The sequence below is a fragment of the Balaenoptera musculus genome, chromosome 11 (assembly GCF_009873245.2).
Source record: "Balaenoptera musculus isolate JJ_BM4_2016_0621 chromosome 11, mBalMus1.pri.v3, whole genome shotgun sequence".
NCBI classification, from domain to species: Eukaryota; Metazoa; Chordata; class Mammalia; order Artiodactyla; family Balaenopteridae; genus Balaenoptera; species Balaenoptera musculus.
In genome coordinates, this window is record NC_045795.1 from 32,704,412 (window position 1) to 32,720,343 (window position 15,932).

The 15,932-nt window shown below is 36.6% G+C and overlaps 1 protein-coding gene across 1 annotated transcript in view; it reads right to left on the reverse strand.

Moving 5' to 3' along the window:
* The window catches only part of UBR2 (ubiquitin protein ligase E3 component n-recognin 2), a 116,005-nt gene that overhangs the window by 89,353 nt on the left and 10,720 nt on the right, over window positions 1-15,932 (reverse strand). The window contains 1 exon segment of the mRNA XM_036870431.1: window positions 15,382-15,641. Within this exon segment, the coding sequence (XP_036726326.1) occupies window positions 15,382-15,641 (260 nt within the window).

The window sequence follows — 15,932 nt, forward strand, 5'->3', positions numbered from 1 at the left end:
AAGTTTATATTGATAGGTTATACATATGCACTGCTGTACTAATTAGAGTCCCTCAATTATACTGTAACTGGAGTTCCAAGAGTGGCAAAAACAAGGCAGAAAATATATTTGAAGATATAGTAACCTAAATTTCCCGAATTTGGTTAAAGACATCAACTTACAGATCCAAGAAACTCAAGGAGCCCCTAGAAGATAAATACAAAGAACATATAGCTAGGCGTATCATAATCAAACTGTTAAAATTCAAAGATAAAGTAAAAATCTTGAAGGCAGCTAGAGAAAACCAACACATTTCACATAAGGGAATATAGATATGCTAATAAAAGCTGACTTATCATCAGAAATTATAGAGGTCAGGAGTGGAACAGGATCTTTAAAACACTGAAAAGGAAAAGAAAGTATCAACCCAAAATTCTATATTCAGGAAAATATGCTTTAAAAAAATGAGCACAGACTTGCAGTTTCCAGCCCAGCATGTAAGAAGTTTGGAGGTCGCCACTGTCCTAACAACAGTAAAAAGCTGAACAAACTGAAATATCAACAACTCTTCTTAGATCTGTAAGACAAGTGAAGTCATAGGGCAAACTGCTAACCCCAAAATTGGAGAGACCAACAGGTGAATACAGAGAATCACAACTTATGAGAGCAGAAAGCCACTAGCACAAACCTCCACAGGAACCAGTGCTGAGGTAGGGAAACACGAACTGTAATTAACCAACTGTTGAAGGCTCAGTGTGATCAAGTTTGAAAAATTAAAAATTCCAGGGGGACTTCCCTGGTGGCACAGTGGTTAAGAATCCGCCTGCCAATGCAGGGGACACGGGTTCGATCCTGGTCTGGGAAGATCCCACATGTCGTGGAGCAACTAAGCCCGTGCACCACAACTACTGAGCCTGCGCTCTAGAGCCCGTGAGCCACAACTATTGAAGCCCGTGAGCCACAACTACTGAAGCCCGCACACCTAGAGCCCGCGCTCTGCAACAAGAGAAGCCACCGCAATGAGAAGCCTGTGCACCACAATGAAGACCCAACACAGCCAAAAAAAAAAAAAAAAAAAAAAAAAAATTCCAGCGACCCGGTCATTGGGGGTCCCACACTTTAGTGAGTTTAATTTCCTGGAGTTCTACTAGGTTCTCACAGTGAATATCAGAGAAAAATTCTCTCATGCTTCCAGCAGAAGAAGGGTAAAAGGAACCACTTTGAAATATTCCAGAGCATTCTGTTCTTAACAAAGTCTGCCTGCAGAAGAAACTATTTAATCAGAGTCTAACCTGCTGGGGTATTATCAGTCAAACTGACCTGAAAAAAGGGAAATACCCAATTCCAGCCCGCTCTAGCCATCCTGTCCCAACTAAAGGGGGAATGCAGGGGCATTGAGAAACACATGTGAAGTTCATAGCTCAGAGGTACAGGCACACTAAAAGACTGAGACTTAATCACATGACTACAGAATGCTTCTACTCCCTGACCCATTACCACCACGTTATTTTTTTTTCTGTTATACATTTTCTAGCAGATGCTTTTGTTTTTTTTAAATTTTATTGAAGTATAGTTGATTTACAATGTTGTGTTAATTTCTGCTGTACAGCAAAGTGACTCAGTTACACATATATATATTCTTTTTCATATTCTTTTCCATTATGGTTTATCACAGGATATTGAATATAGTTCCATGTGCTATAATGTAGTACCCTGTTGTTTATCCATCCTATATACAATAGGATTGCATCTGCTAAGCCCAAACTCCCAACACTTCCCTCCCTCACACCCCCGTCTCCCTTGGCAACCACAAGTCTGTTCTCTATGTTTGTACCACCACATTATTTATTTATTTTTTTAAAACATCTTTATTGAAGTATAATTGCTTCACAATGGTGTGTTAGTTTCTGCTTTATAACAAAGTGAATCAGCTACACATATACACACGTTCCCATATCTCCTCCTTCCTGCATCTCCCTCCCTCCCACCCTCCCCATCCCACCCCCCCCAGGCGAGTACCACCACATTATTAAAGGACTATTTACAAGATCCCTTTTACCCGGTATATCACATGCCTAGCGATCAAGAAAAAATTATAAGACACACTAAAAGACCAAAAAATACAGTTTGAAGAGACAGAGCAAGCATCAAAATCAGACTCAGATATTGGAATTACCAGACCTGGAATTAAAAACAATTATGATTAATATGCTAACGGCTCTAATGGATACAGTAGCCAGCTTGCAAGAACAGATGGGCAATATAAACAGAGACTGAAATCCTAAGAAAGAACCAAAAAGAAATGCCAGAGATCAAAAACACTGAAACAGAAATGAAGAAAGACTTTGATGGACTTATTGGTAGATTGGATATAGCCGAGGAAAGAATCTCTGAGCTCAAGGATATCTCAACAGAAAGCTCTAAGGCTGATATATGGGAGGGGAGTTTGGGGGAAAATGGATACATGTATGTGTATGGCTGAGTCCCTTTGCTGTGCACCTGAAACAATCACAACATTGTTAATCTGCTATACTCCAGTATAAAATAAAAAGTTAAAAAAAAACAAACCTTTAAATATACGTCTTGGGGGAAAAAAAGAAAGCTCTAAGGCTGAAAAGCAAAGAGAAAAAAGACTAGAAGGAAAACACAACAGAATATCCATGAACTATGGGACACCTACAAAAGGTTTAACATATGTGTAATAGGAATACAAAAAAGAGAGGAACGAGAGAAAGGAACAGAATATTGAAAACAATATTTATTGAGAATTTCCCTAAATGAATAGCAGGCACCAAACCACAAATCCAGGAAGTTCAAAGAACATCAAGTGAGATAAACATCAAAAAATCTTGTACCTAGGCATATCATTTTCAAACTACAGAAAATCAAAGATAAAGAAAAAATCCTAAAAGAAGCCAGAGGAGAAAAACAACTTACCTACAGGAGAGCAAAGATAAGAATTACATCTGACTTTTCCTCAGAAACCATGCAAGCAACAGGAAAGCAGAGTGAAATGTTTCAAATGTTGAAAAAAAATGCCTACCAACCTAGAATTCTGTACCTGCAAAATTATCCTTCAAAAGTGAAGGCGAAAGGAAAACTTTCTCAGGCAACCAAAGTGGACTTGGGTTAGCTGTAATATATCACAAGTTCTAGGGCAACCACTGAAAAAGATAAAAAATATATATAACACTGATATGTTATGAAAGGAGTGGCTATATCAACATCTGACAAAATAGACCTTAAGACAAGGACTAGTACAAGAATTAATAAAGGTCACTGACATTTCATAATGATAAAATATATCAGTATATAGCAATTATAAATATCTATGTATGTGGTTAATAAAAGAGCTTTTAGATACATGAAACAAACTGATAGAACTAAAAGAAGTAAACAAATCCACAATCACATTTGGAGATTTTCATACCCCTTTCTCAGTAATTGAAAGAACCAGTCATAAAAATCAGTAAGTATAGAAGACCTGAATGGCACAATCAACCACCTTGTCCTAATTGACATTTATAGATTACTCATCCAGCAACTGCAAAATACACCTTCTTTTCAAGTGCATATGGAATGTACAAGACTGACCATGTTGCCAAGTCATAAAACAAGTCTCAATGAATTTAAAGATTGCAACCTTACAGAACTTTGTGTTAGAAATCAGTTACAATATGATATCTAGGAAAGTCTCAAATATATGAAGATTAAACAATGCGCTTCTAAATAACCCATGGGTTAAAGAATAAAATATGAGCACATTAAATCAAAAGTAAGTAGAAAGAAGAATAAAAGTAGAAATCAAAACAGATAAAAAAGAAAACTAACAAAGCCAAAAACTGATTCTTTAATCAGTTTTATTAATCTTTTCAAAGAGAGAAAACACAAATTACTAATATCAGAATGGAAGAGGGAACCTCACTATAGATACCACAGATATCAACAGCATAAGGAAATATGTACAGCTCTATGTCAATAAATTTGACATTATACAGTGAAACATATTTCTTGAAAAGTACAGTGTACCAAAATTGCACAAGATGAAATGAAGTTCTAAATAACTCTAGTAAGTATCAAAGAAATTTATCAAAAACTTCATCTGAAGAAAATACCAGGCCTTAGTGGTTTGTTTTACTGGAAAATTCTTCAAATGCTGAAGGAAGAACTCATACCAATTTTATACAAAATCTTCAAAAATATAGGAAAAAGGAATACTTCTCAATTCATTTTATAAGGCCAGCATAACTCTGCTCTACCAAAACCAGATGAAGACATTACAAGAAAGTGACAGGTTTACATATTTTCTTTTTTAATTTTTAAAAAACATATAAATGAACTTATTTACAATACAGAAACAGACTTACAGATATCCAAAACAAACTTATGGTTACCAAAGGGGAAACGTGTTGGGGGGGGTGGTGGTGATGATAAATCAGGAGCTTGGAATGAACATACACACACGACTATATAAAAGACAGATAACCAACAAGGACCTACTATATAGCACAGGGAACTCTACTCAATATTCTGTGATAACCTATATGAAAAAAGAATCTAAAAAATATATGTGTATGTATAACTGAATCACTTTGCTGTACACCTGAAACTAACACATCATTGTAAATCAACTATACTCCAATGAAATTAAAATATTTTTTTAAAAAAAACAAAGGCAGAGGACAGGGAGAAGGAAGCTGAGCCCTGAATGATATGATTGAGCCACTGAATCAAGCAACCTGAAAGCTTGCCCCATTCTCTGCACTTGCTGTTCTGACAGGTTTATGTTATAAGTGACAGTGTTATATTAAGTTTTTTTGTGTCTGTAATCCATGAAATGTACAGACACAAAAAACACTTTAATGTAACACTAGCAAACTGAATCCAGCAATATATAAAAGTTACAATACATAATAATCAAGTAGAGTTTATCTCAGTAATGAAAACCATTTGGAAAAATATCAGTCAATGCAATCATTAATGGAATAAAAAAGGAAAATTATGACAATCTCAATAGATGTAATAAAAGCACCTGACAACATTCAGTCATTTATAAAAAAACAAAAAACAAACAAACAAAAACACCACTCAGCAAACTAGGAATAGAAGGAAAAGTCCTCAATGAGATAAGGGTGTATATGAGAAAACTATACCTAACATCATACTTAACGGTAAAAGACTGAATACCTCCCATCCAAGGCAAGGATGTCCTACTTTTACCAGTGCAATAAGGCACAAAAAAATAAAAGGCAGAAAGGAACAAATAAAACTGTCCATTCAGAGAGGACACAATTATGCAAAAATCCTAAGGAACAAAAACCAGAAGATAAAAACTACTAGAACTACTAAGCGAATTTAGCAATGTCACAGGACATAAGATCAATATCAGAACCCAACTGTATTTCTTTACATTCACAGAAGAAAATTGAAATTAAAACTAAGAAACTAAAACTAAGAAAAAAGAATACCATCATAAAATACTTAGAGGTATGTACAAATTCTACATAAAAACAAAAGACATGGTTAAAAGAGATTAAAGAAGACCTCAATAAATGGAGAGATATAAGATGTTAATGGATTGGAAAACTCAATATTGTTAAAACGTCAATTCTTCCCAAATTGATCTATAGATTCAATGCAATCCTGATCATAATCTCAGCAGTCTTTCTTAAAAATAAACATTGACAAGCTAATTCTAAAATTTATAAAATGTAAAGGATCTGAAATAGACAAATGAAACTTTAAAGGAACAAAAATGGAATCAACTCAAAGTTTACTACAAAGTTACAGTAATCAAGTTAATGTGGTTATTGGCATAAGAACAGCCATATCAATGAATGGAATTGATCAGAGTGTTCTGAAATACACCCGCACTCATATGGGCAAATGGTTTTTGATAAGGTACCAAAGCAATTCAATGGGCAAAAGAATAAACAGTGCTAGAACAACTGGATCCCCACATGTAGTAAGTAAATGAAACTCAACCCCTACACCTCAAGCCATACAAAAAAAAATTAGTTTTGAAACAGATCACAGACCCACAAATAAAATCTAAAATTTCAAAGTTTATAGAAGAAAACCGAGAGAATGTCCTTGCCACCTGGGAGAAGGCAGACATTTCTTTAACACAGGAAACAATCATCATAAAATTTAAGTTGGTAAGTTAAAACTCCATCAAAATTGAAAACCCCTGCCATCAAAAGACACTATACAGGGACTTCCCTGGTGGCCCAGTGGTTAAGAATCAGCCTGCCAATGCAGGGAACATGGGTTCGATCCCTGGTTCGGGAAGATCCCACATATCATGGAACAACTAAGCCCGTGTGCCACAACTACTGAGCCCGCGTGCCACAACTACTGAAGCCCACGCGCCTAGAGCCGGTGCTCTGCAACAAGAGAAGCCACCGCACCACAATGAAGAGTAGCCCCCACTTGCTGCAAATAGAGAAAGCCTGCGAACAGCAACGAAGACACAATGCAGCCAAAAAAAAAGACACCATATAGGCCAAGTCACAGACTGGGAGAAAATATTCACAAAACATGTCTGACAAAGGACTCGTACCCAGAACACATAAAGAACTCCAGAGAATTCCCGGCAGTCCAGTGGTTAGGACTCTGCCCTCTCACTGCCAAGGCCCCGGGTTCAATCCCTGGTTGGGGAACTAAATCCCATAAGCTGCACAGCACGGCAAAAAACAAAACAAAACAAAAAAAACACACACAAACACAAAGAAACAGAACATATAAAGAACTCCAAAACTCAGTAATAAAAAATATAAAGAAGCCAATAAAAAACAGACAAAAGACTTGAACAAAAACTTCATTAGTTAAATGGGCAATGAACACATGCAAAATTGCACCAACATCATTAGTCATTAGAGAAAATTAAACCCATATTGAGATATCACTATATAGAACAGCTAAAATTTAAAAGACTGACAACATCAAATGTTGGTGAGAATATGGAGCAAGTGGAACATTACTGGTGGGAACAAAAAAATATTTTAGAAAAAGTTTTGGCCGTTTCTTATCAAGTTCACATATACCTGCCCCTCGACACAGCAATTCTACTCCTGGAGATTTATCCATGAATATTTAAATATATGTCCACAAAAAGACTTGTTTTGCAAACGGTTGTAGTCAGCTAAGAGTGTCCTCTCTTAGATAACGGTCTAGAAAAGCCTATCTTAATGGTATCTTAATATTCCTAAATGTTTCATAAAAAGCTGAAGATTTTTAATAGTGCAAGATTTATTATTTGGTATTTTATTTTATTTTATCTTATCTTTATTGTTTGGCTGCGCCGTGCAGCATGCGGGATCTAGTTCCCCAACCAGGGACCAAACCTGTGACCCCTGAGGTGGAAGTGAGGAGTCCCAACCACTGGACCGCCAGGGAATTCCCTTATTTGGTATTTTAAACACACAGATTTATAGCTGAGTACAAAATAATAATGCCTAATACTTTAATATGTTGCATTTAATATAACGTTGGCATAAGCTGATATGATTCATGAAATAAACCATTTTCCTTAGCTTTAAATATTTAAAATATCTACCAAAAAGTAGAATGAGCTGATAAAAAAGAAGTCATAGAAGCCTTATTTATGATACCCTGAAATTGAAACAACTCAAATGTTCATCAGTAGTACAATGGATTATGGGCAATTACAATACACTCATACAATGGACAACCACTCAGCAATAAAAATGGAAACAATTTCTAATAATCATAGGATCATGAATGAATCAGATATATATTATGCTGAGTAAAAGAAGCCAGGCACCAAAGAGTATGATTTCATTTTGATGAAGTTCTAGAATGGACAAAACTAATCTAAGGTGAAAATATCAGAATAGTGGTTACCTAAGGGCTGGAGCTGTTAACAAGGAAATCTCTAGTTAGATGGAAATGTTCTCTATCTTGGGAGGATGTGAGTTACATGAGGTTAACTATTGTCAAAAATGTACAATTAAGATTTGTGCCTTTTGAAATATGTAAATTTTCCCCTAAAAAATAAAGAACTCAAATAGGGTATCAACAGGAAAATTTTGGTGATATAAATCCAAGTCTCCTTACCCAAAAGGATTACCAGTAATCTATTCATACCTCTATTATTTCCTAACATCTGGACAAAGGCATACGTGTAAAGTTGATATTATACCCCACATACTCCTATGTTCGATCTTGCACCAAACTGGTGCATAAAAAATAAATAAATAAAAATGATCACAAATATCCAAACCAAGAATACAAGATTCATTTTAGACAACCACAGGAATCCAACCTATCTAGGAGATATCAACTTCCCACTCCCTGTTATTTTCCTAGGTTGGAGAGAGCAAGGTAGACAAGGGGAATTCCAATATATTGAAGGTCACAGTAATAATACACAGCATTGAAATTTTATTTCTAGGTATCTCCCTTGGAAAATACTGAAACTGGTATAAAAAGAGATGTGTACAAATAGGTACACAATGTTCTCTGTGGTGCAGTTTGCTACAGGAAAAAAAAAATCCTAAAATTTACCGATTTCTAATTTCATTAACAGGGCAATCAAATAAATCATGGCCTGTCCGTACTATGGAAATACAGCAGTTAAAAGAATGATGTAGACTTATATATACTGACTGGGAAAGATCTCTAAGACAAATTGTTTCATGAAAAAAAGCCACATTTACAATACATACAGTATAATTTCATTCACGTGTCACATCCATAATTAGAGGTAACCAATATTTTTTAAACTAACACAGCATTCATTTCAATCTCTGGACCATTCATGTTAAAAAGAAACAGTCTTAGGAACTTCCCTGGTGGCGCAGTGGTTAAGAATCCACCTGCCAATGCAGGGGACACGGGTTTGAGCCCTGGTCCGGGAAGATCCCACATGCCACAGAGCAGCTAAGCCTGTGTGCCACAACTGAGCCTGCGCTCTAGAGCCCGCGAGCCACAACTACTGAGCCCGCATGCCGCAACTACTGAAGCCCACGCACCTAGAGCCTGTGCTCTGCAACGAGAAGCCATCTCAATGAGAAGCCCGCGCACCGCAACGAAGAGTAGCCCCTGCTCGCCGCAACTAGAGAAAGCCTGCACGCGGCAATGAAGACCCAACGCAGCCAAAAAAAAAAAAAAAAGTCTTAAAATAGAACTCTCCTAAAAAGAGATCAAGTGTTCAAGTTTTTTCAAAAGCAAGAAACTAACAAACAACTCTTCTTACTAGAAATAAGTGGTTCTTCCATATTAGAGCTTTATATTTCCAAACAGAAAAGGAATGAAACCATCTCTATCCCTCTGCTTAAGGTATTTATTACTCATGGCTCAGTAATGTATTTTAAGACTGAGTATTCGGCTTAAAAAATCTTATATACAAAAATTCCTTATAGTTCCCCAAGTGCTTTTATACACATTATCTCATTTTATCCTAACAACTCTGTGAGGGAGGAAAAATAACCCCCAAACCCTGAAGATCACTGAAAACACTTCTAATGTTCATCCACTTCCAAGTTTGCATCTCTTCCAGACATAGGAGAATTACACCTCCCTGCCCTGTTTTGCAGTTGGACAGAGGCCTTCTAACTAGTTCCAGCTAAAGGGATGTAGGCATGGTCATCATTTCTGAGCCAGAGCAATTTATTTGCTGTGCAAGACCCTCCTCTTCCCTTGCTGTGGTGAACCCTAAAAACATTAAGTTTATGGAGATGTTACATGGTATGAAGTAACTACCTAGAGTAGAACCCTCCACTCATCACCCCCACTGATCTGAATTGGTCACACAGTCTGAATAATAAATGTATTTTGGATATTTAAAGTCTCTGAGATTGTAGCATTGTTTGTTATTTTTAGCATAACCTCATCCATCATTATTGACAGAATCGGAGTTAAAAAAAGTTAAACAAGCAAAACTGTTTAATAAAGTTTATAATAAAGCATCATAAAGTACTATCTGGAAACATATGCTAAGAATATTCCTAACTGATGGCAGCATAACTCCCAACCCCAAATTCTGGTAATCTATAACACTCACGCAGTAAGTTTTTAAATGTTAAAAAAGAATGTTTTAAATTTAACTATACAACAAAAACAATGGAACTAAATCTAACTTAGTTTAAGTTAAAATGTAAACCACACACCAAAGTATGATTTCATATTTTACTAGTATTTTATTTTTCTTAATGGTTATGAGATGTCAAAATATACATAGCTATGATCAACATCAACACTAAGATGATTGCCCCTAATAACAACCACCTCACAGGGGCAGGACAGGAATAAAGACGCAGACGTAGAGAATGGACTTGAGGACATGGGGAGAGGGAAGGGTAAGCTGGGACGAAGTGAGAGAGTGGCATGGACTTATATATACTACCAAATGTAGAACAGATAGCTAGTGGGAAGCAGCCGCATAGCACAGGGAGATCAGTTCAGTGCTTTGTGACCACCTAGAGGGGTGGGATAGGGAGGGTGGGAGGGAGAGGCAAGACAGAGGAGATATGGGGATATATGTATATGTATAGCTGACTCACTTTGTTATAGAGCAGAAACTAACACCATTGTAAAGCAATTATACTCCAATAAAGATGTTAAAAAAAACACAAAAAAACAACCACCTCTACTTAAAAAGAAATAACAAGTGACAGGTTTGATTACATTTTTCCTAATAGAGAACTAAGTACAGACAAATATAAACATTAGCCCACTGCCTGAAAACACAGCTTTTTCTGACATCACAGAGGCTTCAGAGAGATAATTTGGGACCTACACAATTTTAGAAACAATGAACAAATAACAGAAAAATTAACCTAATTCCCTTCACAGATTCCTTTTCTAAGTACTAAACATAAAACACTCCTGAATATCATTTTTTCTGGTTAAAGAAAACCTCCACCCTATAGACATAAGTCACCTTTATCCTGAAGGGTCTAGTTTACAAACTCTCCCAGAATTCCAACAACCATATTTCATCTTTCCAAGTAATAGACTCCATTGTCATTTTATCAGGTTCCTAGGGTTTCATGGGAACACCTACTTTTAACATAAGACATTCATCCTCAGGACCCCAGCATGGCCATTTACTAAGAGTTTACTATGTACCAAGTATTGTGGAAAGCACTACACAAAGGACCTCGTTTACCTTCTCAACAACTGTGTGATAAAGAATCTGGCTGACCTTTGTCTAGGGTTCCTAGGAGGTAACCTGTAAATCCTCGAAATTTCTCATGTGATAGCAGTGTCTTTGCTAGTCATGCTCTCACCCCTCCCCCACATATCTGAAAGTTTATACTAATGTGATAACTTAGAGTGGAGGTTGGCCATATCAGAAAAACCAACCACGTAATTAGAGGGCTGGGGTTTTCAGGCACATAATATTAGCCCCACCTCTGGGAAGGGAAGTGGAGCTGGATATTGAGTCATGTGGGCAATGATTCAATTAATCATGCCTGTATTATGAAGCCCCAGTAAAAACTCTGGACACCTAAGCTTGGGTGAGCTTCCCTGGTTGGCAATACTCTGTGTGTTGTCAAGCATTAATGTGCCAGGAGGATAATAACATGTCACTGAGGACAACAAAAACTTTGCACTTGGAAATCTTGCCCTTTGGCTGGTTCTGATTTGTGTCTTTTTGCTATGATAAAACTTTAATCATAAGTGCAGCATTTTCCTGAGTTGTGAGTTGTTCTAGTGAATTATGCAACCTCAAGTAGTCTATGGAGATGCCTGAAATTTGTAGCCAGCTGATGAGAATTGAGGATGGCTCTGGGGATCCCCAAACTTGCAGTTGTATTTTAGACAGTCTTGTGGAAGTCTGGGCCCTTAACCTGGAGGTGGCCAACTTTAAGTCACAACAAAGTTTAGAAATATCCTCTAAGAGTCTGGTTCAAACTTGAGTCCTAGTGGGGCCATCATATATTATATCCCTCTCCCCCATTCCAGGCTACTTGTCTGTCCAAGTGCAGGTCCCCAGATACTGCTTTCTTTCTTCAATAGTTCAGGGAATTGGCCAATCTGCCTCTTCTTTCTGGCTGCCACAGCCTATCCTCTGCTCCCCGGTTTCTTCCCCTCATAAGGCTGGCTGAAAGACATTTTCTAATCTCTTCCATCATAACTATAGCAGTTTCTGTTGTTTGTCCTCCACTCTGCCTTTCCTCCTCCAACTAGCGTATTGTATCTCCTTTTCATTTTGTAAGTTTTTGCTACTGGCTGTTAAAAGGAAATAAATGCATGCATCCTTCGACCCAGAAATTCTACTTCTAGGAATGTATCCTGTGTATATACTTCTACACATGCACAAAGACACACACAAAGTATAATAATGCAGTATTATTTATAGTCCCAGAAACAACCTAAATGTCTACTAATAGAAGACAAGTAGGTAAAGAACAGAACATCCATACAAGAGAATAATAACCAGCCATTAAAAAGATAAGACAAAGTCAGCTCTCTCTATACATGTTATATAACAATCTGAAGGACAAATTTTAAATGAAATAAGCAAGATGAAAACAGTTTATGTGGTATGCTAGCATTTACTGAAAAAAGTATAAATGTTTGGATCTAGATATTCATATGATATCTAGATGAATACACAAGAAGCTAGTAACAGTGGTCACTTCTGGATAAGGGAACAGGGAAATTAAGGGATGAGTGGGAGAGGGTACCTTTCATGGCATATACTTTTGTACCTCTTGAGAGACATAACCAAATACATGTTTTGTCTATTACATTAGTTTTTCAAGTCAATTTTTAAAAAGCAGTGGCTAATGCTGTTCTTGGTGTTCTCTATCCTTAATAAATGTATCCTTGTGACCCTTTAGATGATGTCATGAAAATGAAAATTCTCTCCTCAAACCATGAGGCAATCCCCTTACCCAAGGTGCCTTCCTTTTCATTAATTCCATACATCCTTTAAATATACAGTTAGAGTCCCAGGATAGGTATGAATGGATTAACCTATACCTCCACGCTCTAGTGAAATGATTTTTATATCTCAAAGAAACTCCAGACTGACACATCCAAGTCCAAACTCCACCAGGCACATACAGGAAAACTCTGCTGAGATCATCCCTGACTTGGTTTCATCCACAAATCCTTTAGGCACACTTAATCTTCAAGTACAGGCAAACAGCTTTTCAGTGCACCATTTTCATTGAGGGGATAGATATACTCCTCCTCCCATCATCCCACCTCTACTCCTCCAAACTCCCAAAAGCCTAGTCCATGAACACTGTTGAAAACACAATTCTTCCTCCTTCTTCTTCTAGTAATGGAAGCTCTCAGAACTCTGTCAATTTAATCAAGGCCTTCCTACAAAGCATTCAAACCTGCACCCAACCTGTTCTCCTCTGGGATGGACCCACACATAGACACATATGACATCAGCAGAGAAGGGAGTTAAAATATGCAAAGGAAGAAAACAAGAAAGAATCCTGTGGTGTTGGACTGGAACTAGAGGGACCTACAGATACACAGATCCACTGACAGGGCCTGGGATTAGTGACATACCAATGGCAACAGGCACACTTAGTATCTTATTTCTGAACATTAATCTCTACTAAAAAAGAACTAGGTTCCTTAGAGAAATGGTTGATTTCAGGGCTGGGGTAGGGAAAAGCCCAAGATGTGTCCAAAATATCTTGTGTCATAAAGAAAAAGGAAGTGCTCAAAGAATGATGGGGACATGAAAAAGAACAAAGACAGAGTGAAGGGCCTCCCACTGGTCAAATCTAGAACAATTCTGACCACAAGAATAATGGAGCTCTATGAACATATACTGATATAAATAAATTAAAAAACTGAACATTGGTAAGAAACAGGATATTTAATAGTCTCAAAGTATCTCCCCACCAAATACTTACTGATTAAAGAGGGAAAAAGAGTAACTTTACAGTGGAGAAGCCTTGCAGAAATCCCCTTAATCAAGTGATCAAACTTAAGAGTTACTGAACCAAATCAAAATCATATACTACTAGATAGGATACAATGAGAACACGTGATTTCTGCAGTATTTCTGTGAAAGAGGCAACCTGACTCTAATCATGAAGAGTATCAGACAAACCCAAGTTGATGTACATTTACAAAATAAATGGCCTGTAATCTTCAAAAGTGTCAAGATCATGAAAGTCAAAGAAAAACCGAGGCAACATTCCAGATTGAAGATTAAAAGACATGACATACAAATGCCTTCTTTGGAACTGGATCTTTTTGCTACAAAGGATGGTACTACAACAGTTGGATCTCAGTTTTCTCAAATCATGAGGTTGAACTAGATCTATTGCTCCAAACACCAATAAAGGACTCAAAGAGGTTTCTGTATAGACAAAAAACTAGATCTAACAGCCTTTCAATATATAAAAAGATCTCTATCGGTATTCTAACCATGCTGATAAAGAAAGATTACAATAGACACCCGGAGGTCTCAACCAAAATTAAGCTTATTAAATTTAAGTTGTATGGGAAAAAGTCTTAAGAAAAAAAATGACTCTATCAATAGTATATCCAAACAATGGAATATTACCTAGCTATATCAGCTGATATGGACAGATGTCAAGGTCAAGATTTTGTTAAATAGAGAAAGGAAAATTTAGCCCAGTATAGCTAACATATTTCCTTTTCAATGTATGTCTACGTATGTGTATGTTTAAGATAGCCCCATATGTGGGCATGTATATGCATAGAAAATTTCTGGAAGGACACATAAAAGTATGTTAACAATGATTAGTTCTGAGAAACAGGAGTAGATAGTCATAAAGGGAGACAGAGCACTTTCCTCTCCATCTTCTACCCTTGTATACTTAATTCTCAACAAGAAAAAAAAAAAAAAAAAAAAACTCAACCTAGTAGCAGTAAGTACATATAGCACCCAGATCATGGTTTCTAACTAACATTCCCAACTAAAAGGAAATTCCCTGCATAAATGGCTGATTCTACATATGGGTCAGAGTTAAGTACAAAGTGAGGTGTGGACATCTTATGCCAGAAAGCAAAGAGGCACTCAAAAACTAATAAAGGCATGTGAAAAGGACAAAGAAGCTAGTGTGATGGGGCTCTCAAAGGCCAAATGTAGGATAATTCGAACATCAAAAAGAATCACTGTAACCATCAAGAAAAGCAAGGAAGTGATTATTACAAGAGTCAAGGTAGGAGCTAATTATGGGGGAGGAAGAAAGAATACAATGGGTTTCTGGAATGCTGGTGATGTTCTATATCTTGACCTGGAAAATAATTATATAATGTTTGTTTATAATAATTTATTAAAACATATATATTTGTTGTGGAAACTAACACACATATATACATATATATAATACTGATATTTCATAATTTGAAAACAAAAACGTAAGGTTTCAGGAAAAAAAAAAGTCAAGTAAAGACAAGGAAAGAAAGAAAATGACAATATCTTACCTGCAGGAGTATGTAGGTTCTCCCACTTTAAAAACGCGACCACAAAGATGAGAAGGTTTGTTTGTTTGTTCAAGTTTTGAAAATCCCAACTCAGGATCTTCACCACAAAGGTACCATTCCATTGGTCCCAACAAAACTTGGTGTGCCAACATGTCTTCTTTCTGTGGAAAAGGGTTGGGACCCCTGCAGTAGATTTTGGGTACATAGTAAGCCAAATGTTGGTTCACTTCTCTAGTGAGGTCAGTTGCTTGCAGCCATTTCTTTAAAAAAAGAAAAAAGAAAAAATAGTTTTAAACAAGGTCAATAAACTGCTAATTTGAATAAACATACTCTACTTTCTTTTAGGTGCAAAAATAATGATGAATCTTATAAATTATTTTATTGACATTCATCACTGCATGTCTTCTTTCCAAAAAAGGATAAAACTCAATTTAGAATTTTACTAAAATGCCCAGTATTTTAAAATTCTACTTAAAGTGAAAGTAAAGTGAAACGAGCCCATCTCCTCAAAATGACTCTTGAAGCAACCTTCTGTAGGCAATACAGGAAAA